This window comes from Oncorhynchus mykiss, chromosome 1 (assembly GCF_057628025.1).
Source record: "Oncorhynchus mykiss isolate SJ-2025 chromosome 1, ASM5762802v1, whole genome shotgun sequence".
In the NCBI taxonomy this organism is placed as follows: domain Eukaryota; kingdom Metazoa; phylum Chordata; class Actinopteri; order Salmoniformes; family Salmonidae; genus Oncorhynchus; species Oncorhynchus mykiss.
The window spans coordinates 19,938,000-19,959,981 of record NC_143022.1 but is presented as its reverse complement, the minus strand read 5'-3'; the positions used below and the strand labels follow the sequence as shown (position 1 = coordinate 19,959,981).

Here is a 21,982-nt window from a genome sequence, read left to right as displayed (position 1 = left end):
TTATTTCCACACTATGAGGTTGGAATAATACTGTGAAATTGTGAAAATGGTGATAATGTCCTTTTAGTGTAAGACCTTTTGGAAAAGACTGCCTAAAATTTCAGCCTGTTTTGATGGGATGGAGTTTTGGCCTGCCTGGTGACATCACCGGTGACATCACCGACATCAGGTGTGTCACACGGCGCTCCATGATTTACAACTGTCCCGCCTATTACCACCTGATGTCGGTGATGTCACCGGTGATGTCACCAGGCAGGCCAAAACTCCATCCCATCAAAACAGGCTGAAATTTTATGGCAGATTTTAGAGAAACAACAAATGTCGACACATAAGTGTCTTATATCGTCTGAAAGCTTTAATTATTGTTAATATAACTACACTGTCCAATTTACGGTAGCTTTTACTGCGAAAAAATGCCATGCTATTGTTTGAGGAGAGCTCCTAACATCAAACCCCTTTTTTCACCGCAATAGGTTTGATAAATTCACCTCTGAAGGTGAAATGTGTACTTACATTCTGAAATCTTGCTCTGATTTATCATCCAAAGGGTCCCAAAGATAACATGAATTGTTGTTTTGTCAGATAAAATCCTTTTTCATATCCTAAAAAGGTCCAGCATACACGATCGATTTTGTATTTCCACTCGTTCAATTTGCAAAGAAAGGAATCTGTGAAAATCTAAACCTAAACGTTGTTTCAACCAGTCAAATCACGTTTTGTATTTATTCCTCAGAAAAAAAAGGGGGGCTGTCCCTATGAAGTGTTAATGGACTAATAAGAAATCGTTCCAAACCTCTCTGCCAATAACAGCTAATTTTCCATGTTTCCCTTCCCATTCAGACCTCTCCCAGTTAACTTGCATGCCTTATCCAACAGTGCAGCATTTAATATAAAAAACAAGAGAAAAAAGAGAGAAAGCTAAAAACAGTGTAAATTTACAATGTGCAGGGATACTGGAGTATTTGAGGTAGAAAACAATTACTGTAAGGCACTTTATTGTTACCCAGAAATGAGTTGATATTCAGATCAAAACAGCTGCATTTTACCTTTGAAAGGAACCCAAAGGGTTTTCCAGGTAATTACAGAAGGTCACAGGTTCAAATACCCACCAGGATTACACTTGTTCCATCCAGTGGGCTGCCTACAACCCACACTAGAATCATAAATATGACAATACACACTCTCCAGCCCTCCTATACAGGCACAGTCTTAAATGGCTTACCCAGACCAAAGACTCAGCTCTCCCCACATCTCCTATTTTAGTTTCCATAGCAATGCCAAAGTCCGTTTATCGTTCTCCTCCAAAGGCTGACCAGATTTGAGATGTGGCCGCTTTATTTGGCTTGATTCGTTTTTGTTGCCCCCTCCACTATTTAATCAGTGTCCTTGTGATCCTGGCCGTGGCAGCGTGCGGGCTGGGTAATTGGCTTAGGCTGAGCAGTACCAGCTGTGCTACAAATTCAAGCCCCAGTCCACTCTGCCTCATAGCGTGTAAATGACAAGTTGAGAGAAAAAACACAGAATTGGGGCTTCTGCCTGCCGGTCCTCCCAGCCCCACGTCACAGCCTTGCTGAAATCCAATTCTCGGTGCATAAAAGACCACTATTTGAAAAAGTATTCGGTATGAAGTCATGCAGAAATTATACTTTGACCGAATTTCCTATACATTTTTTTATTGAGTTCATATGCGCACGTCTTGAAGAGAGCAGCTGTTGGAATTTCATCAGATCGTGTCATATCCGTGTCCTTATACTGTATATCATCTAATACAGATGTACACGTCATGATAGAGATGTACACGTCATGATAGAGATGTACACTTCATGATAGAGATGTACACGTCATGATAGAGGTGCACACGTCATGATAGAGATGTACACGTCATGATAGAGATGTACACTTCATGATAGAGATGTCTTGTCCTCCCTCCCTTCATCTTCTGATCTGCAAGCCAGACTGGAGCGATGACAGATCTGAAACTGGTAAAGAAGAAGGAAACAGCTGAGTTGAAGGCTTCAGTACATCTCCTCTGTGCTCTCATGGTCACTTGTCCTCTCCAGATGTGTTTTTCTTCCTCAGCTTCTCAGAGGCCAGCTCGTATGTGTGTGTGTGTTACAACACAATTACAACTGAATGTAATTAAGCAAAATTACTCCAAATCCGCAAGCTAAGATCCCATGCTCAGGTGCAACAGACAAATTCAAGAAATTGTGTAATGAAGCAATAAGTTCCGAGGGGGTGTGGTGTATGGCCAATATAACACAGCGAAGGGCTGTTCTTTTGCATGACGCAACGCAGAGTACCTGGATACAGCCCCTGGCCATGGTATATTGGCAATATACCACAAACACCTGAGGTGCCTTTTTCTTTTTTACTTTTATCCCTTTGGTCAGGGCCAGCTGTGACACAGCCTGGGATCAAACCAGGGTCTCAACTACTGTGATACACCTGAGGTGCCTTATTGCTATTATAAACTGGTTACCAACATAATTAGAGCAGTAAAAATAAATGTTTTTTCATACCTATGGTATACGGTCTGATATACCACAACTTTCAGCCAATCAGCATTCAGAGCTCGAACCACCCAGTTTATAAAATGCAAATAATGCACTGTGTGGACAAGCTGTGACTACACAGCTATGCCCTTCCCTTGCTTTGTTCTCTGTGCTGGCAGGAGCATGATGTCAATGATATCAATGACCAATTGTCAATTGGAAAGGAAATTATTGTGTTGTGATTGATTGGGTGTGATTGTATCCACAACACTCACTATTTACATAGCCTTTAGTAATGGATAAATACGTGAGCCTGAAGTATGAACGCTAAACGCCAAATTCATGACATTCGTTCTCTGAACCACTTTGAGGTGTTTGGAGGCACCTACGATATTGTCAGCTCGCTAGTTTATGAAATCCATCCGAAACACTGAAAAATAACAGATACTCAGGGCTCCCGAGTGGCGCAGCGGTCTAAGGCACTGCATCTCAGTGCAAGAGGCATCACTACAGTCCCTGGTTTGAATCCAGGCTGTATCACATCCGGCCGTGATTGGGAGTCCCATAGGACGGCGCACAATTGACCCAGCGTCATCCGGGTTTGGCCGGGGTTGTAAATAAGAATTTGTTCTTAACTGACTTGCCTAGTTAAATAAAGGTTATGTAGTTCAGAGGTCACTGTTGACTGAATTTATGCTTCTGTGACAAAAAAAAAAGATAAACAGTGACCTCTGTGACACCTTCAAGCTTCTATTCTCAGTGCTTCTGTTCAGTTCCCTCCCTGTTTCACCACAGTCTAATCCCATTTACCCACTTAAGATGAGGGTAGAGCCAGGGAGAAAAATACAAATATTCCCACATCCACCTCCTGTAACGGCATGTTTACATGTTGTCCTTGTTCCTCATTTACAGTCTAGAAAACAAGCCATTGTATATCTCACTCAGGTAGCTAGCAGATGGGCAGGTTCATGAACTGTGAGCAGGAAAAGAGAGAAGGAGGAGAGGAAAGGAAAGAGAAGTCAGATGGAGTGGACTGCTGGAGTGTTTCAGGGCCTGTCATAATGTCAGACAGTACATCATTAGCACACCTGGAGGCAAATCGCTGGGTAATTAAAGAGCATATGGCCACGTCTGCACGCAACCACGATTAACCCAACACACCCCAATAAGAGCAGAGAAAGGGTCTGTTGTGGGCGAGAGAGAGCGCGGCGGTCTGCGTATCAGCCCTTGACGTGTCAAATATGATACAACAAACGGCTAAACCCTCCGCTAATAAAGCCTGGAATTTTTTCTTTCTTTTTCATCAGGCACTGGAGCCACGCCAGGACCCAAAATGAAAGGCTTATCTTACCTTTACTGCAAAAGTGCAGGACTTTGTGTGAAGAAGTATAGCAACACTTGCAACCACTTGTTTACTTCAACAATGTAACAACAACAAAAACATTAAAGAGACAAAAGGCCACAATGCAGTGTATTTTACTGCACTGACTTCTGCGAGGGCTCTGAAGTGACTTTTGACTCGCAACTGACAGACTTATGTAAGCCATTTTACAGCAAAATACTAAACCTTATAAATAAAAAGAAAGATATTCTTTGGATAACCCATTTGACAATCAATATTCAACCATGATGGTTACGCATGGTTTATTTCTACAATTTAATTATCCCTCCACTTCCTATGTGTGTGTGTGTGTGTGTGTGTGTGTGTGTGTGTGTGTGTGTGGCACATCAATCACCTGCATGGTAGACAAAGGGCAAGTTATTTTTCCTCTCTCACCTCACACCAAATTTCCCTCCCAGTTCCCAGTTCCCACAGCCAAGGGCGAGCCCGGGCAGCTCAGCGACTTCACAAACAGGCATGCCTGTGTGGTCGCCAAACCCTCTCAATACTCTAAACTGGCTTCCTTTCTTAAATAACTTGTCAGGTAAAAGCAATTTTCCAGATCAAGCATACCTGATTCAACATCAAGGAGATGTTTGAGAAACAATGGTTTGGACTATTGAGATGCACCCCTGCATCACAGTTCCCATAGCCATTATTTTCAGAACCTCTGACCGGCGAACCTCTGTATCTCTGTCAGCTGAGTGATCCGTTAGCTATGATTTATGACAACTGTCCTCCATCTCCCACCATTTCCTGAGCTCAGCTAAAATCATCTCACCTCCATCTTCCTTCCCCACTGTCTTCTGGAATGTTCTCATAGAGCCCGAGTACTGTTGCTAATTCCTGATATTTAATTTACATTTCACTGTGATTGTTAGGTGTGAGGAGGTTCATCACCTGCGTAGGAACTGTACAGTATGGTTAGTTAATCTGTAAATAAAATCTAATACAGTATTTGTTAATAATCCTATGATTGGATGGAACATTTTCGCACATCTCCTTCCTATCTTCAATACCCCAGGCCTTGTTCCAAATGCTCTACCATGTGTGTAATAATTTATACCCTACCAGTAACATACTATTTAGATTAACACCACAAATAGTAATTGTGATGCAAATTAAGACAGTTTCTGTCCACATATTTTTCATCAATCAAAGTCACAGATCTGGTGTTACAAACATTGAGGTTATCTAGAAATACTGTGGATTCGGCCATGCAAAAAACAATGACCCTGTGCCAGAAGAGAATCTTAAAATGTATAAATTCTTTGAAGACACTTTTGCTCATGTCTCTTGTCAGAGGAAATATTTCAATATTTCAATAGCTGCTGTATGTTTTCACATCCTAAAGTCTGGAACTTTTGATAACGTGTATATGTCCATTTCTACGCATATCTCATCAGTTGGGAAAATACTCAGAAGTTATGTAGTTCAGAGGTCACTGTTGACTGAATTTATGCTTCTGTGACTATTGCTGCGTTCAAATGCTAGTTGGAGCTAGGAAACCCAAAAAATTCCAACTTGCTAACCTGGCCAGAAGAGTCAGATACAGAGTATCAGAATCAACCAATAGGAAGCTCTACCCAAATAACTTACTCAGAAGTTCGTAGTTCCGACTAGCACGTGAACGAGGCATATGCAAGCAGCACTGAAGAAACCTGCTGTTGGATGTGAAGCAACATCTTCACAATTCACACAAGCACAGTTCTTCACAGTTCACACAAGCCCCTGGTAACATGTCTTCTTGGGGGCCTTGGGTGCAGGCGGGGGGCTGATACTGAAACTCCTGACCTTATTGAAACGGTTCCTCAGGCTACTATGCCTGGTGCTCCCCATGCTGCTGGTCTCCTTGGACACGAAGGCATCAGGGTGACAGAGGCTTGCCCTGAGGCAGCACAGTTCACACAGCACAGTTCTTCACAGTTCACACAAGCCCCTGGTAACATGTCTCCACCCTGAGGTAGATGGTGGTAATTGCTTATGGGAGTGAAGTGTTCATTTAATTTGACCATGTAGTAATGCAGTACAACAACAAGACAGATATGATATGATTTAAAAACATTTATTTATACATAAAATGTACTGTGGCCATCAAAAAAATGAATAAAACTCTACAGTTTTGTACAATACATACACTATATATACAAAAGTATGTGGACACGACTTCAAATTAGTGGATTTGGCTATTTCAGCCACACCCGTTACTGACAGGTGTATAAAATCAAGCACACAGCCATGCAATCTCCCTAGACAAACATTGACAGTAGCATGGCCTTACTGAAGAGCTCAGTGACTTTCAACGTGGCACCGTCATAGGATGCCACCTTTCCAACAAGTCAGTTCACCAAATTTTTACCCTGCTAGAGCTGCCCCGGTCAACTATAAGTGCTGTTATTGTGAAGTGGAAATATCTAAGAGCAACAACGGCTCAGCAGCTAAGTGGTAGGCCACACAAGCCACTACAGAATAGGACCGCCGAGTGTTGAAGTGCGTAGCTTTTAAAAATCGTCTGTCCTTGGTTGCAATACCTCACTACGAGTTCCAAACTGCCTCTGAAAGCAATGTCAGCACAATAACTGTTTATCGGGAGCTTCATGAAATGGATTTCCATGGCCGAGCAGCTGCACAAAAGCCTAAGATCACCACGCGCAATGCCAAGCGTCGGCATTGCTAGTAGGTGTCCACATACTTTTGGTCATGTAGTGTATGTCTTTGTATATATGTATAAATCTTATTGTATTCTCAAGAATATCTAAAAACAAAAATAGATTTTTAAATCTCAGTTCTAGTAAAGCACTGAAAAAGTGCACACAGCATATAGACCTCAATGACAGAAACAAGTCATCTGTTTTGAGGCTCAAACAGTGAAACAAAATAAAGCTTCTATAATGCTTCTTTTATAAGAAATCTTGAACAACTCTTTAAAGTTTTTTTTGTAATGCATAACATAAAATGAACTTTAGCAGTATGTGCCAGGTCCTGATCTGATGACAAGACAAAAAAAATGAACAAAACTAATAACAGAGAAAACCGTTAGCCTGTATCAAAGCTGTATCATGGTTGTATTATGGCTGTATCAAGGCTGTATCTTCATAGTTGTATCAAGACTGTATCTAGGCTGTATCAAGGCTGTATCATGGTTGTATCAAGGCTGTATCAAGGCTGTATCTTCATAGTTGTATCAATGCTGTATCTAGGCTGTATCAAGGCTGTATCATGGTTGTATCAAGGCTGTATCTTTAAAGTTATATCATGGCTGTATCATGGCTGCATCAAGGTTGTATCAAGGCTGTATCTTCATAGTTGTATCATGGTGGTATCAAGGCTGTATCTTCATAGTTGTATCATGGTGGTATCAAGGCTGCATCAAGGCTGTATCTTCATAGTTGTATCATGGTGGTATCAAGGCTGCATCAAGGCTGTATCTTCATAGTTGTATCAAGGCTGTTTCTTCATAGTTTCTTCATGGCTGTATCATGCTTGTATCTAGGCTGTAACAAGGCTGTATCTTCATAGTTGTATCATGGTTGTGCCAATGAGATATATTTTCTACTACCCTGTTTTGAAAAATGCTAGCCTTGTGCTAGCGGGCTTTCTCTAAATTCCAACACCCGCACACAGACCCACACCCACAGACCCGCACACACACACACACACACACACACACACACACACACACACACACACACACACACACACACACACACACACACACACACACACACACACACACAAAGAGAGCTCTCTTTCGCATCTACGTCTGCCCCAGGCAGCCCTTTGTGGTCTAACCGCTCGACACAGACAGGCAGCTGGTGGTGGAGCTGAGGCGGCTCTTCTTGGGCGCCTTGGGTGCAGGCGGGGGGCTGATACTGAAACTCCTGACCTTATTGAAACTGTTCCTCAGGCTACTATGCCTGGTGCTCCCCGTGCTGCTGGTCTCCTTGGACACGAAGGCATCAGGGTGACAGAGGCCTGCCCTGAGGCAGCAGCAGCACAGCAGCCCTGCGATGGCCTTCCTCAGCTCTGTGCTACCCAGGGCGTAGATGACAGGGTTCAGAGCAGAGTTGAGCACGGCCAGAGCAATGACCCAGTCGGCACTGAAGAGGGGCGCACACTGCCGCGACACACAGAAAAAGTCCAGCAGCAGCAGGGCGAACAGAGGGCCCCAGCACATGATGAACACACCCACGATGGAGATTACCGTCTTCAGGAGCCCCAGGGATCGCTTGCGGCTGCGCTGGGATCCCACCTTGGCGCTGCTGCGCACGTGGCAGTAGATGGCGCCGTAGAGCACACCGATGGCCAGCAGGATGAGGGAGAAGATGAGCAGAGAGAAGAAGATGTAGCTCTTGGAGTAGAGCGGCAGCAGGGTGGAGCAGCTCTCCAGGCTGCATACGCAGTTCCATCCCAGCAGGGGGAGGAAGCCGATGGCGAAGGCCAGGATCCAGCACAGCGCCACCAGGCCGTAGATACGACATGTCTTCCTGGCTGACTTCTGGTGCAGAGGCTTCATCATAGCTGTGTAGCGCTCCACTGCTATCAGCAGCAGGCTGAAGATCGAGGCAGCCAAGGTCACAAACATCACCCCTTCCCTGAACAGCCACAGAGCTGGGCTCAGTCTGAACGTATGGCTGCCAGACATGCAGATGTTGACCACGTAGGCCGCCCCAGCCAGCAAGTCACTGAGGGTGATGTTGGCGATGCACACGTAGACCCAGCGGTGGCTGTTGCGGATCCTGGAGAGCACAGCCACCAGGACCAGCAGGTTCTCCAGGATGATGAGGATGCTGATGAAGAGGGAGAGGGACGCGCCCAAGCTCAGGCCACCTTGGCGTGGCCCGCGGTGCTGCAGGCGCCCTGTGTGGTTGTAGTGCTCCAGAATCACATTGTTGCTAATACTGCTTCTACTGCTGTTGTTGGTGATTTTGCTACTCCAGAGGTACAGGTAGGGGCAGGAGGTTGAGGAGCTCAGGGAGGACATGGAATCCATGGCTGGGTTGTGAAGAGCTTGATCGGGCTGTGCTGGGTTCGGCTGGGCTTGGCAGGTCAGAAAATGGCTGGATTGGGCTGGATAAGGCTAGACTTGGATGCGTGTAGAACTCCTGCAGTAGGCTCAGGGCTCACTCAGGCTAACACACTCTCTCCACTGGAGCTCTGCTGTCTCACAACCCACCTTGCAAACACAGGGAGATATTTGATATGAAAAGATGTGTGATAAGCAATAATAATGAGGTATAAGCTGTTTGTAGCACATGAACTGCAGGTAATGAAAATAATATATTTTGTTGGTATATTGCATAGTTTATAAATTCATTGTGAAAAGCTGGAAAATAAACTATTTTCAGAAAATGAGATAAGAATTTGTCAGTTGACCCGACCTCGTAAAACTGCATGCCTCCACTAGCATGCGTTAGGGCCATTTAAACCTCTATGGTGCCATTTAAATCTCTCCGTACCATTTAAACCACATTGTGGTTAGCTGAGAGGAGCAGACACCTGCAGCCAGGAAGGGGATTTAAGTTCAAGCTGCACGTGAAGTCAACATGTTTGAAAGTCGTAAAACTGCTATTTCAAAATTCCTATTATTAGTGATAATTGAAAAACTGTGTTCCACTCTGGAGTGAAATAAAGAGTACCACATTCTATTTTTTCTTCATTTTTAGATTTTATAAAACAATTTCCCTTTAAATTCCAAGATTTTTCATTTTTTGCTAAATTTGTGTTAGAATTTGTTGCATGTGAGCAAAAGCTTACATGGCCACAAATGCCTTGCAAATGTATTGCTACAGTTACATGTAATATATGTAACCATACACCTGGCTCTCCATTCCCAGTTTTCTTTGTCGTCTAAAATCACTATCTAATTGTATAATTTGATATGAATAACACATGAAGTGAAGAGAAGTTGTGTATAATTTAGATTTTAACAAAATAAACAGTTGTTACTTAATGTGTTACTTACATGTGCAGAGATACTGTTGGTAGTGATGCTGTGTGGAAGACCATCCCCTGTGTGGGCTGATAGAACACATCTGCACTACTCTGTTGAAGAGACGAGGAAGGAACTTATGGTACCACACCCATAAGGACCAACACACACACACACACACACACACACACACACACACACACACACACACACACACACACACACACACACACACACACACACAATGCAAGAGGTTATTGACACTGATGAGCTGTTTCATCACTGCTGAAGAGAAAACACACTAATTGTGAAATGCTTTAGAACGTGACCATTCAGATGGATGCCATCAATCAATGTGTGAATTGATCATTTGATATGGGCTAATCCACACTTCCATGAGGCCATCACAATACAGTTTTGTTGATTGTTTGCTGTAATTTTCCACATACTTAATCTCATTTTCCCAACACTTGAGCCATGTTTTGACCCCTGCAATACTTTAATCCTACTGCCCAAGTTACTCCATGATGATTACAGGAAGTGCAGTTCATAGTGTTTTCCTAATACATGTATGTTGAAGTGATTGGAGTTTTCAAGGATATGTTGCAAGATACTTTTTCTACTAGAAAGGCATCAACCCAGTGTTTTTACTCAATATTTCTCAGAACAAAAAAGATTATCCTGACACGAAGCAAACAGGAACCTTCTGATCAGATGTGTAAAGGGGCCCCTCCCTTTGGTTCCCCTACTATAGATGTACAGCTATGGTTTCACACCTCACTTCACCCAGCTGTGACAGACCACAGTCCTACCAACAACGGCCCACTTGGCCTACTTACCACCCGGTGAGCCCCAACCACTTACCATAACTGACCAAAGTCAACATCACACACTCAGTAAAGAAAAATATCACTACTGATAAAAAAAAAAAAGTGCTGTCAGTGATAAACGTTAAAGCACACTTCTTCCTTCAGATCAACTACTTGTTCCAGCTGAAGCATATCTGCAATCTCATGCTTAACTCATGGTGAGTCATTTAAGGAAAGTGAGGCCACAAGTTTAAAGTTTGTATTGTCACATGCACAAGTACAGTGAAATGCCTTTCTTGCTTGCTCTTTCCCAACAATAAAGTAATCAATATCTGTAGTTTATTAAAAAAAATATAGAAAAAAAGTCAAGTAGCACAAGAAATAGAAATAAGAAGAACACAAGAAAGTAAGTAAGCTATATTGAGGGTCAGTTCTAATACCATGTTTACAATGTGCAGGGATACTGGAGTGGGAGGGTTATATACTGTATGTACAGTATAGGTGCATCAGGATATACACAAGAAAAACAACTAAATGAAACACAACATGCAACAATTTCAAAGATTTTAATGAGTTACATTTCAAAAAAGGAAATCAGCCATTAAAATCATTCTAAATTCTCTGCCACCAGCACTGGTGGACAATCCTGCAACCTCACTCACAACTTGTGTTGTGTGACAAAACTGCACATTTTATAGTGGCCAATTGTTGTTCACAGTACAAGGTGCACATGTGTAATGATCATGCTGTTTAATCAGCTTCTTGATTTAACACACCCATCAGGGGGATAGATTATCTTGGCAAAGGAGAAATGCTTATTAACAGAGATGTAAACAAATTTGTACATTTTTGAGAAATAAGCTTTTTGTGTGTATAGATTTCTGGGATCTTTAATTTCAGCTTATTTCAACACTTTACATGTTGCATTTATATTTTTGCTCAGTATATGAAAAAACTAAATAGCAGCAGCATATATGATGATTGTATGTGACTGTGTGTGAATGTGTGTGTACAGTCAATATGAAAGTGTGTGTGTATTATGTGTGTGTGAGAAAATTAAGTGAGTGTGTGTTGGAGTGTCAGTGTGAGTGTGTGTAAGTGAGTGTGCATAGAGTGAGTGTTTGAGTGTGCAAAAATTAAATAGAAAGGTCAATGTAGATACTTGTTGCTCCGATTCTACTTGCCGTACGGAAGCAGAGAGAACAGCCTATATCTATGGTTTAGATGGCTGGAGGCTTTAACAATTTTCCGGGCCTTCCTTTCACACAGCCTGATATACCGTGCATTCGGAAAGTATTCAGACCCCTTGACTTCATCCACACTTTGGTACTTGACAGCCTTATTCTGAAATGTATTAAATTGTTATTTTTCCCTCATCAATCTACACACAATACCCCATAATGACAAAGCAAAAACAGGTTTTAAGTTTAAAAAAAAATTCAGACCCTTTACTCAGTACTTTGTTGAAGCAACTTTGACATCGAGTACAGCCTCAAGTCTTCTTGGGTATGATGCTACAAGCTTGGCACACCTGTATTTGAGGAGTTTCTCCCATTATTCTCTGCAGATCCTCTCAAGCTCTGTCAGGTTGGATGGGGAGCATTTGCTGCACAGCTATTTTCAGGTCTCTCCAGAGATGTTCGATCGGGTTAACGTCCGGGCTCTGGCTTGGCCACTCAAGGACTTTTCTCAAAGCCACTCCTGCTTTGTCTTGGCTGTGTGCTTAGGGTTGTTGTCCTGTTAGAAGATGAACGTTTGCCCTAGTCTGAGGTCCTGAGCACTCTGGAGCAGGTTTTCATCAAGGATCTCTCTGTACTTTGCTCTGTTCATCTTTCCCTCAATCCTGACTAGTGTCCCAGTCCCTGCCGCAGAACCCCACCCATAGCATGAAGCTGCCACCACCATGGTTCACCATAGAGATTGTGCCAGGTTTCCTCCAGATGTGATGCTTGGCATTCAGGCCAAAGAGTTCAATCTTAGTTTCATCAGACCAGAGAATCTTGTGTCTCATGGTAAGAGAACTTTAGGTGCCTTTTGGCAAACACCAAGCTGGATGTCATGTGCCTTTTACTGAGGAGTGGCTTCCGTCTGGCCACTCTACCATAAAGGCCTAATTAGTGGAGTGCTGCAGAGATGGTTGTCCTTCTGGAAGGTTCTCCCATCTGGAGCTCTGTCAGAGTGACCATCGGGTTCTTGGTCACCTCCCTGACCAAGGCCCTTCTCCCCCGATCGCTCAGTTTGGCCCGGGAGGCCAGCTCTAGGAAGAGTTTTGGTGGTTCCAAACTTCTTCCATTTAAGAATGATGGAGGCCACTGTGTTCTTGGGGACCTTCAAGGCTGCAGAATTGTTTTTGTACCCTTCCCCAGATCTGTGCCTCGACACAATCCTGTCTAGGAGCTCTACGGACAATTCCTTTGACCTCATGCCTTGGTTTTTGTTCTGACATGCACTGTCAACAGTGGGACCTTAAATAGACAGTTGTGTTCCTTTCCAAATCATGTCCAATCAATTGAACTTTCCACAGGTGTACTCCAATCAAGTACTAGAAACATCTCAAGGATGATCAATGGAAACAGGATGCACCTAAGCTCCATTTCAGATCTCATAGCAAAGGGTCTGAATACTTATGTAAAGAAGATGTTTTTGTTTCTAGTTTTTAATACATTTGCAAAAATGTCTAAAAAAACTATTTTCATTTTATCACTATGGGGTATTGTGTGTAGATTGATGAGCGGAAAAAAAACATTGAATAAATTTTATAATAAGGCTGTAACGTAACAAAATGTGGAAAACGTCAAGGGGCCTGAATACTTTCTGAATGCACTGTAGAGGTACTAGATGGCAGGGAGCTCTGCCCCAGTGATGTACTGGGCTTTCTGCACCATCCTCTGTAGCACCATACAATCGAGGGCAGTGCAGTTGCCATACCAAGCAGTGATGCAGCCAGTCAAGATGGTCTCGATGGTGCAGCTGTAGAACCTTTAGAGGATTTGAAGGCCATGCCAAAGTGGTTTGATTTAGATCTACACATTCTCGTTTAATGAATCACCTCTCATTTAAATGAGCTTTCTGCCACTGAATAATGCAAATAAGAAACCCAACAGCCAATGAGCTGAATAAATATTTAGATCTCACCTGTCTTTGGGTCAGCCAAGCAAACAATATAAACACTGTCATAGTAAAGTTAGTTTTAATCTTCCTAGTTTTACCTACATTTCAGGGTAATAAGGCAAAAAAAATCACAACATCTAATTTTTCAATAAGGCTGTAGTGAAATCTTGCATGCTTCAATAATCTTCTAGTAAAATAGGTGATACATATGAACCTTTTCTCAATCAAGTGATGCTACAGAGGCAGTATTGGTTTGTGGGCCTGAAAAAACTGTCCAGAAAAGGTAACAGAAAACAACCGCATCCTTGGTTGTCAACACCCATAACTGTTGAAAACGCCCTTTCTCTGAAAATACAACTAAAACCACAATGTGCATAACGTAGACTACAAGGAAATGGAAACTATGAACTTGTTTACATTCCTTCCCACAACATTCAGCAAGTTATGCAACCTTTTTATTTTTATATTTAAGTATGCACAATATGCCAAATAGAGTGGAAAAGTTGCCCTTAACCATAGATAGGCTACAGCAGAATAATTATTTTTTCCCCTCTCAATAGTGATTAAGGTTAGGATTAGAGGTAGGGTAATCTGATACTAGATATTTTATGGTCTATGGTAGAACAAATTCTGCCTTAATTGAGCATGTATGTGAGTGACAGGTGCATATCAGTTGCTGACCTACTAATTGGGGCATTCAAGGTCAGTACTGCGTTAAATTATCAATGTGATTTTATAGCTTTACTTACAGGATAGCTAATGCTTTTCCTCAATAAATAAATCACATAACAGTTAGAATCATCTGCACATACACCTACAGTAAGTCAATTACTGATGACAACTGGCAAGTAGTCTATCCCACAGACTTCTAAACTCAGCAAAAAAAGAAACGCCCTCTCGCTGTCAACTGCATTTATTTTCAGCAAACTTAACATGTGTAAATATTTGTATGAACCTAACAAGATTCAACAACAGACATAAACTGAACAAGTTCCACAGACATGTGACTAACATAAATGGAATAATGTGTCCCTGAACAAAGGGAGGGGGGGGGATCAAAATCAAAAGCCACCAGCGGCATTAAGTACTGCAGTGCATCTCCTCCTCATGGCCTGCACCAGATATGCGAGTTCTTGCTGTGAGATGTTACCCCACTCTTCCACCAAGGCACCTGCAAGTTCCCGGACATTTCTGGGGGGTATGACCATAGCCCTCACCCTCCGATCCAACAGGTCCCAGACATGCTCAATGGGATTGAGATCCGGGCTCTTTGCTGGCCATGGCAGAACAATGACATTCCTGTTTTGCAGGAAATCACGCACAGAACAAGCAGTATGGCTGGTGGCATTGTCATGCTGGAGGGTCATGTCAGGATGAGCCTGCAGGAAGGGTACCACATGAGGGAGGAGGATGTCTTCCCTGTAACGCACAGTGTTGAGATTGCCTGCAATGACAACAAGCTCAGTCCGTTGATGCTGTGACACAAAACCCCAGACTATGACGGACCCTCCACCTCCAAATCGATCCCGCTCCAGAGTACACGCCTCGATGTAACGCTCATCCCTTCGACGATAAACGCAAATCCGACCATCAACCCTGGTGAGACAAACCCATGACCCGTCAGTGAAGAGCACTTTTCGCCAGTCCTGTCTGGTCCAGCGACAGTGGGTTTGTGCCCATAGGTGACGTTGTTGCCGGTGACGTCTGGTGAGCACCGGCCTTACAGCAGGCCTACAACCCCTCAGTCCAGCCTCTCTCAGCCTAGTCTGAGCACTGATGGAGGGATTGAGCGTTCCTGGTGTAACTCGGGCAGTTGTTGTTGCCATCCTGTACATGTCCCGCAGGTGTGATGTTCGGATGTACCGATCCTGTGCAGGTGTTGTTACACATGGTGTGCCACTGCGAGAACGATCAGCTGTCCGTCCTGTCTACCTGTAGCGCTGTCTCAGTACGGACATTGCAATTTATTGCCCTGGCCACATCTGCAGTCTGCATCTGCATGCCTCCTTGCTGCATGCCTATATTCACGCAGATGAGCAGGGACCCTGGGCATCTTTCTTTTGGTGTTTTTCAGCGTCAGTAGAAAGGCCTCCTTGGTGTCCTAAGTTTTCATAACTGTGACCTTAATTGCCTATCGTCTGTAAGCTGTTAGTGTATTTACAACTGTTCCACAGGTGCATGTTAATGAACTGTTTCTGGTTCATTGAACAAGCATGGGAAACAGTGTTTAAACCCTTCACAATGAAGATCTGTGAAGTTTGGATTTTGGATTTTTACGAATTAGCTTTGAAAGACAGGGTCCTGAAAAAGGGACGTTTCTTTTTTTGCTGAGTTCAAAAAGATCATAATAACATACAAACCTCACTGGCCACGTTGTGTGCACCAGCATTGCAAAATAAATGTACTCATACATGTTATTCAATATTCTACCTACATCGTTTGTGCGCTTGAACATGCGTCTGCATAGCAAAGCACTAAAATAGAAATCCTAACACCTCAATCACACCTTCAGAAACATCGCGTTTTGGTACACCAGAAGTACATCAATTTCCAATGGAACACTGTGTTTGCCTTGCAGCATTGCATTGTAGCATTGCATTACAGAGGCAGTTGCAGTGTGTTCTGTATGGAGCATGCAGCACTGTAATGCTACAGTGCTGCACGGGCAAACACAGCTTTCCATTGGAAATTAATGTACTTCTGGTGTACCAAAACGCAATAAAGCTGCAGGTGTGTTCAAGGAGTTATTGGATATCATGAAGATACAAATCCACTTGATGCTTGAAATACAAATTAGGAGAGATTCACTAAAGATAACTAGAAACTAACCAGGTTTCCCTTTTTATTAGCTAAAAAGAGGACCATATGAATGTCAGGTAAAATAAGAACCCAATGTCAATCCCTCCATCTCCCAGGACAAAGCTAGCTAAATATCCATGAATGTTGTTTGTGTGTTCTGACCTGCCCCAAATGGATATACAGTGCATTTGGAAAGTATTCAGACCCCTTGTCATTTTCCACATTTTGTTACATTACAGCCTTATTCTAAAATGGATTCAATTGTTTTACAATCTACACGCAATACTCCATAATGACAAAGAAAAAACAGGTTGTTAGAAATTATAGCAAATGTACCAAAAAAACAACAACTGAAATATCACATTTACATAAGTATTCAGACCTTTTCTCAGTACTTTGTTGAAGCATTCCCATTCTTCTCTGCAGATCCTCTCAACATTAAATTCTCTAGCAACAGCTCTGGTGGACAGTCCTGCAGTGAGCATGCCAATTACACACTCACTCACAACTTGTGTTGTGTGATAAAACGGCACATTTTAGAGTGGCCTTTTATTGTCCACAGCACAAGGTGCATCTGTGTAATGATCATGCTGCTTAATTAGCTCCTTGATATGCCACACCTGTCAGGGGATGGATTATCTTGGCAAAGGAGAAATGCTCACTAACAGGGATGTAAACACATTTGTGTACAATATTTTTGACAAATAAGCTTTATGTGAGTATGAAACATTTCGGCATCTTTAATTTCAACTCATGAAACATGGGTCCAACACTTTACATATTGAATGCATATTTTAATTCAGTTTAGTTGGTTCACATTTTGTAAGCGGTGTCATGATCGTGTCTGGTGAGGATGGACAAAATCACCCTTTCATCCCAAAAAATTCTGGGAAGAGCTGTATCAACACCTGTTGGTCATTTGATGAAACTGCATGTACTATTCACAGTCAAAGTTGTCAGTGCATAATCTTACCACATGGTGCTGATATTGGCTCATTTATACTTGCAGAAGCCACTTTCAACTTGCTTTGTACATTGTAAATCACATGAGCCTTGGTGTGGACCGATTTAGTTATAAAGCCAAACTAAGCACTGCAATCAGGCCAAGTGGATGATATTTACAAATTGACACGGAATCATTCATTATCAGTAGGAAGCACTGTCTTCTGACAATTCTGGAATTTGGAGGTAAAATCTGGCATTTCTAGGTTTTAACAAACATCAGCATACTATACTGAACAAAAATAAAAACACAACATGTAGTGTTGGTCGCATGTTTCATGAGGTGAAATAAAAGATCCCAGATTTGTTCCTATACGCACAAAAAGGGTATTTCTATCCAATTTTGTGCACATTTGATTACTTCGTTGTTAGTGAACAATGTGCAGTTTTGTCACACAACACAATGGCACAGATGTCTCAAGTTGAGGGAGCGTGCAATTGGCATGCTGACTTCAGGAATATACACCAGGGCTGTTGCCAGAGAATGTAATGTTCATTTCTCTACCATAACATAATTTTAGAGAATTTGGCAGTATGTCCAACCAGCCTCGCAACCACAGACCATGAGTAACCACGCCAGCCCAGGACCTCCACATCCAGCTTCTTCACCTGTGGGATTGTCTGAGACCAGCTACCCAGACAGCTAATGAAACTGAGGAGTATTTCTGTCTGTAATAAAGCCCTTTTGCGGGGAAAATGCATTCTGATTGGCTGGGCCTGTCTCCCCAGTGGGGAAAAAAATATAAACGCAACATGCAACAATTTCTAAGATGTTACTGAGTTAGTAAAATCTGTAAATTGAAATAAATAAATTAGGCCCTAATGGAGTTCATATGACTGGGCAGGGGTGAAGCCATGGGTGGGCATAGGCCCACCCACTTGGGAGCCAGGCCCACCCATGGCTTCACCCCTATTTCAATTGACTGATTTAACTATCTCAGTAAAATCTTAGAAATTGTTGCATGTTGCATTTATATTTTGTTCAGTGTAGTTGCTAGGCTAATGAATCAGACTATGAATCAGACATGTCATCAACAAATGTAAACGTATAACTTGTAAAACACTTACCTTGGTTCTTTACCGGTAGTAAAATGCCTTTATTGCATGATGCTTTTCCATTGCAGGTCTAAATGTTACCACAGGTTACCAAAGATATTTTTAACTAAGTTTTACCCTGTGATGTCACTGCACTCAACGTTTAAAGTGCATCACTAATCTAATATCTGTAGATGGCGCTGAGCAATTACATGTTTGGTGGAACAGTGAGTTAGTTACATTGTATGGAATATCCAGATAGACTAAAAGTACTTCTCCAATAGAAATCCCCGATTCTTTGGTAGGCGATGTCATGGCGAAGTTGACTAGCAAAGCTCATGCGTAGAAGCAGTACGTTGGGTCTAACGAGCATCATGCGCCAAACTGCGCATGTGCAAGCCGCCAACAAAGTCACTCCTTCGATATAAAGTTGTTTTTGACGAAAATAAAAAAGCGTGTCAGTTTGTCATTTTCCCGAGGTTGGAATAAAAACATGTTCATCTACTTAAGACACTGGCTATAATCTAGCTTGTGCCTTTAGATTTAGAGAAAGGTAACAACTAATGAATTATTTTTCACTCCTCTTATTGACTTCTCAAACACCAAACCCCGGCCTGGTCTGTTTGGTCGGTTTCGCAAGCGTTCCCGGAAGTCTTGCGTTGAAGCGCCTCTGGGTTTAGAAACTCTTTGGAATATCACTTGCGTTTTTTTCTAAACTTTTTTTCACCGCGCGGAGCCTCGAGCTTGCGAGAGAAAGGAAGTAAGCAAGCTAGCAGCAAACCATATAATCATTATAGTCAACTCGCGAAGCCAGGCAGTAGACTTGAAATGATGTACGATTAAATGTATTTGACCACATCAAGGTTACAGTATTTGGGTAAGATAGCCATTGAAAATAGGTATACTACATTGTAGAAAAATAACTTTGCGGCATGCTTCTAAACCGTTTTGTGATTAGCTACTATAAGCATATGTTTAGTGCTCGATTCTGAACGGCAACGTCCTTCGCTATGCTAACGTTAGCTGGAAGTATTTGGTTGGTTATCCAGTTTTGATTTCATCAGAAAGGGAACTACAAAATATTATTTCTGAATTGTCTATCAGTTGTATGCGGGAAATACAATAAGGAGTCATCTCAGACAATGAGAAAAACAACTAAACAAGGTAAGATACATTATTAGAGTGCTTGTTTTGAACAAAAGTTTGTAAATGAACAGATCAAGAAAGCTGGGAAGCCGATATTAGCCAGAATTGTTGTACAGTATCCAAATAATTTGCTGTAGGAATTTTAGTGCGCAAAGTATCTTGACAGTCATCTTTTTTTCATAATATTAGCTAACAGATATTTCAGTGTTTACAGTTCATTGATGTCTGATAGTTCAAGTTACCTTATTGTCTACGTCCTCTCCCAAATAGATACAAACTTATCATGTCACTCATTCAGAACTTGAAACTGTCAAATTTTCTTCCTGTCCCGACGAATTGTGTTGCAGCAGCTAGATATATATATCCACTGACTGTATGGTTGACTTCGAGCAACATCACACTTAGAATGGTGAATGTTGAATTTTGATTCTTATTCCATTGTTATTCCATCAGCCAGACAAGTTGGTTTTAAACTGAAGAACAATACCCACATGTCACTTATGCATTCTGATAACCAGTGGGGTGGGTATCATTTGTGGAACGTTCCAACAGGAATCTGTTCCAAAAACGTTGTAAAAGCACAAGGTTGCCAACAAACAACGCATACAAAGTAGCAGCTAACTAGCTGACAAATAGGTATCAACTCACCACGTAGCGAGGACAGATTTTGAAGGTACGTGGTGAGTGAAAAACTTTAAATAAATAGCCCACTCCCTACTCAGTATCTTATTCTGCCGCTATACAATGGGTTGTTTGTTGACAACCTTGTTATTTACAACGTTTTTGGAACAGATTCCTGTTGGAATGTTCCACAAACTATACCCACACTAACCAGTGCTCATTGTCTGAGCGTACACATATACAAGTGTAGTCTACAGACTTTTTATTGCACAAATTACACATTTTGGGGCAAAAAAAGAGTAGGTGAGCCAAACTTCATAGTTAAAGAAATTTAGTCCCATGTCCTTTCACCTCCACCCAACCACATGTTGCCAAAATGCTCCACAGGTACATGAATAATGTATGAGCTGTGGAAAAACCTGTAACTCAAAAGAACAAATAAGAACAGTAAATTTAGGCATAGGTTTCGCTGAAAAGTCTGTCATTCTTGGTGTTTCCAGTGTCAAATGTGGCAAGTCATTTCCTCCTGATGAAATAATGTATCTACACTTCCTTCTCTTGAGCTGCTCTATTTGCCATATGTGTCTGCATTAGTGGACCTAACCAATTCAACTACTTTGTTGAGAGAGTCCTGTGCCGAACAAGATACAGCAGCCATTTCAGCCCCTAACTCTATCATAGTAAACGTGATTGCGGAACAGGAAACATATTTAATAAATATAGACTTCCGTAGCTGACTCAAATGCCTTAGAATGCTAGTTACAGACATGACATACACTACCATTCAAAAGTTTAGGGTCACTCAGAAGTGTCCTTGTTTTTGAAATAAAAGCAAATTATTTGTCCATTAAAATAACATCAGGCAGAGTTCCTCTGTCCAGTGTCTGTTCTTTTATCCATCTTATTCTTTTCATTGGCCAGTCTGAGATATGGCTTTTTCTTTGCAACTCTGCCTAGAAGACCAGCATCAAAGAGTCACTTCTTCACTGTTGACGTTGAGGCTGGTGTTTTGAGGGTACTATTTAATGAAGCTGCCAGTTGAGGACTTGTGAGGTGTCTGTTTCTCAAACTAGACACTTTAATGTACTTGTCCTCTTGCTCAGTTGTGCACCGGGGCCTCCCACTCCTCTTTCTATTCAAATCAAAGTTTATTTGTCACGTGCGTCGAATACAACAAGTGTAGACCTTACAGGGAAATGCATACTTACAGGCTCTAATCAATAGGGCAAAAAAGATATTAGGTGAACAATAGGTAAGTCAAGAAATAAGAAGACAGTGAAAAACAGTAGCGAGGCTATATAAAGTAGCGAGGCTACATACAGACACCGGTTAGTCGGGCTGATTGAGGTAGTATGTACATGTAGATATGGTTAAAGTGACTATGCGGGGGGGGGGGGGGTCTGTGCATATTTGTAAACAACAGCATATTTGTAAACAACAGCTGGTGCACGAAATTTGAAGTAGTCGCTAGATTTTGCTCATCTGAAGTAGAGTATATTGTGATAAATTGCAGGCCACACAACTTGCCTAGAGAGTTTTCAGCTATACTTTTCGTGGCTGTTTATTTACCACCACAGACAGATGCTGGCACTAAGACCGCACTCAGTCCGCTGTATAAGGAAATAAGCAAACAGGAAACCATTCACCCAGA

The 21,982-nt window shown here is 42.1% G+C and overlaps 2 protein-coding genes across 13 annotated transcripts in view; one reads left to right on the top strand and one right to left on the bottom strand.

The window, feature by feature from the left end:
* Window positions 1–5,925: 5,925 nt before the first annotated feature.
* LOC110499030 (sphingosine 1-phosphate receptor 4) lies at window positions 5,926–20,222 on the bottom strand. Its single transcript, XM_090198966.1, has 3 exons — window positions 19,953–20,222; window positions 9,842–9,944; window positions 5,926–9,052 (listed from the first exon to the last, which is right to left on the bottom strand). Exon 3 carries the CDS (start codon window positions 8,867–8,869, stop codon window positions 7,664–7,666), a length of 1,206 nt encoding a protein of 401 aa, XP_090055092.1. The 5' UTR covers window positions 8,870–9,052; window positions 9,842–9,944; window positions 19,953–20,222; the 3' UTR covers window positions 5,926–7,663.
* Window positions 19,086–21,982, top strand: part of LOC110498717 (unconventional myosin-IXb) — a 115,048-nt gene continuing 112,151 nt past the window's right edge. For all 12 annotated transcript variants that reach the window (XM_090198450.1, XM_090198733.1, XM_090198798.1 and 9 more), the window contains exon 1: window positions 19,086–19,728. The gene's annotated coding sequence lies outside the window, so the exon portion shown is untranslated. The remainder of the gene's footprint in view (window positions 19,729–21,982) is intronic.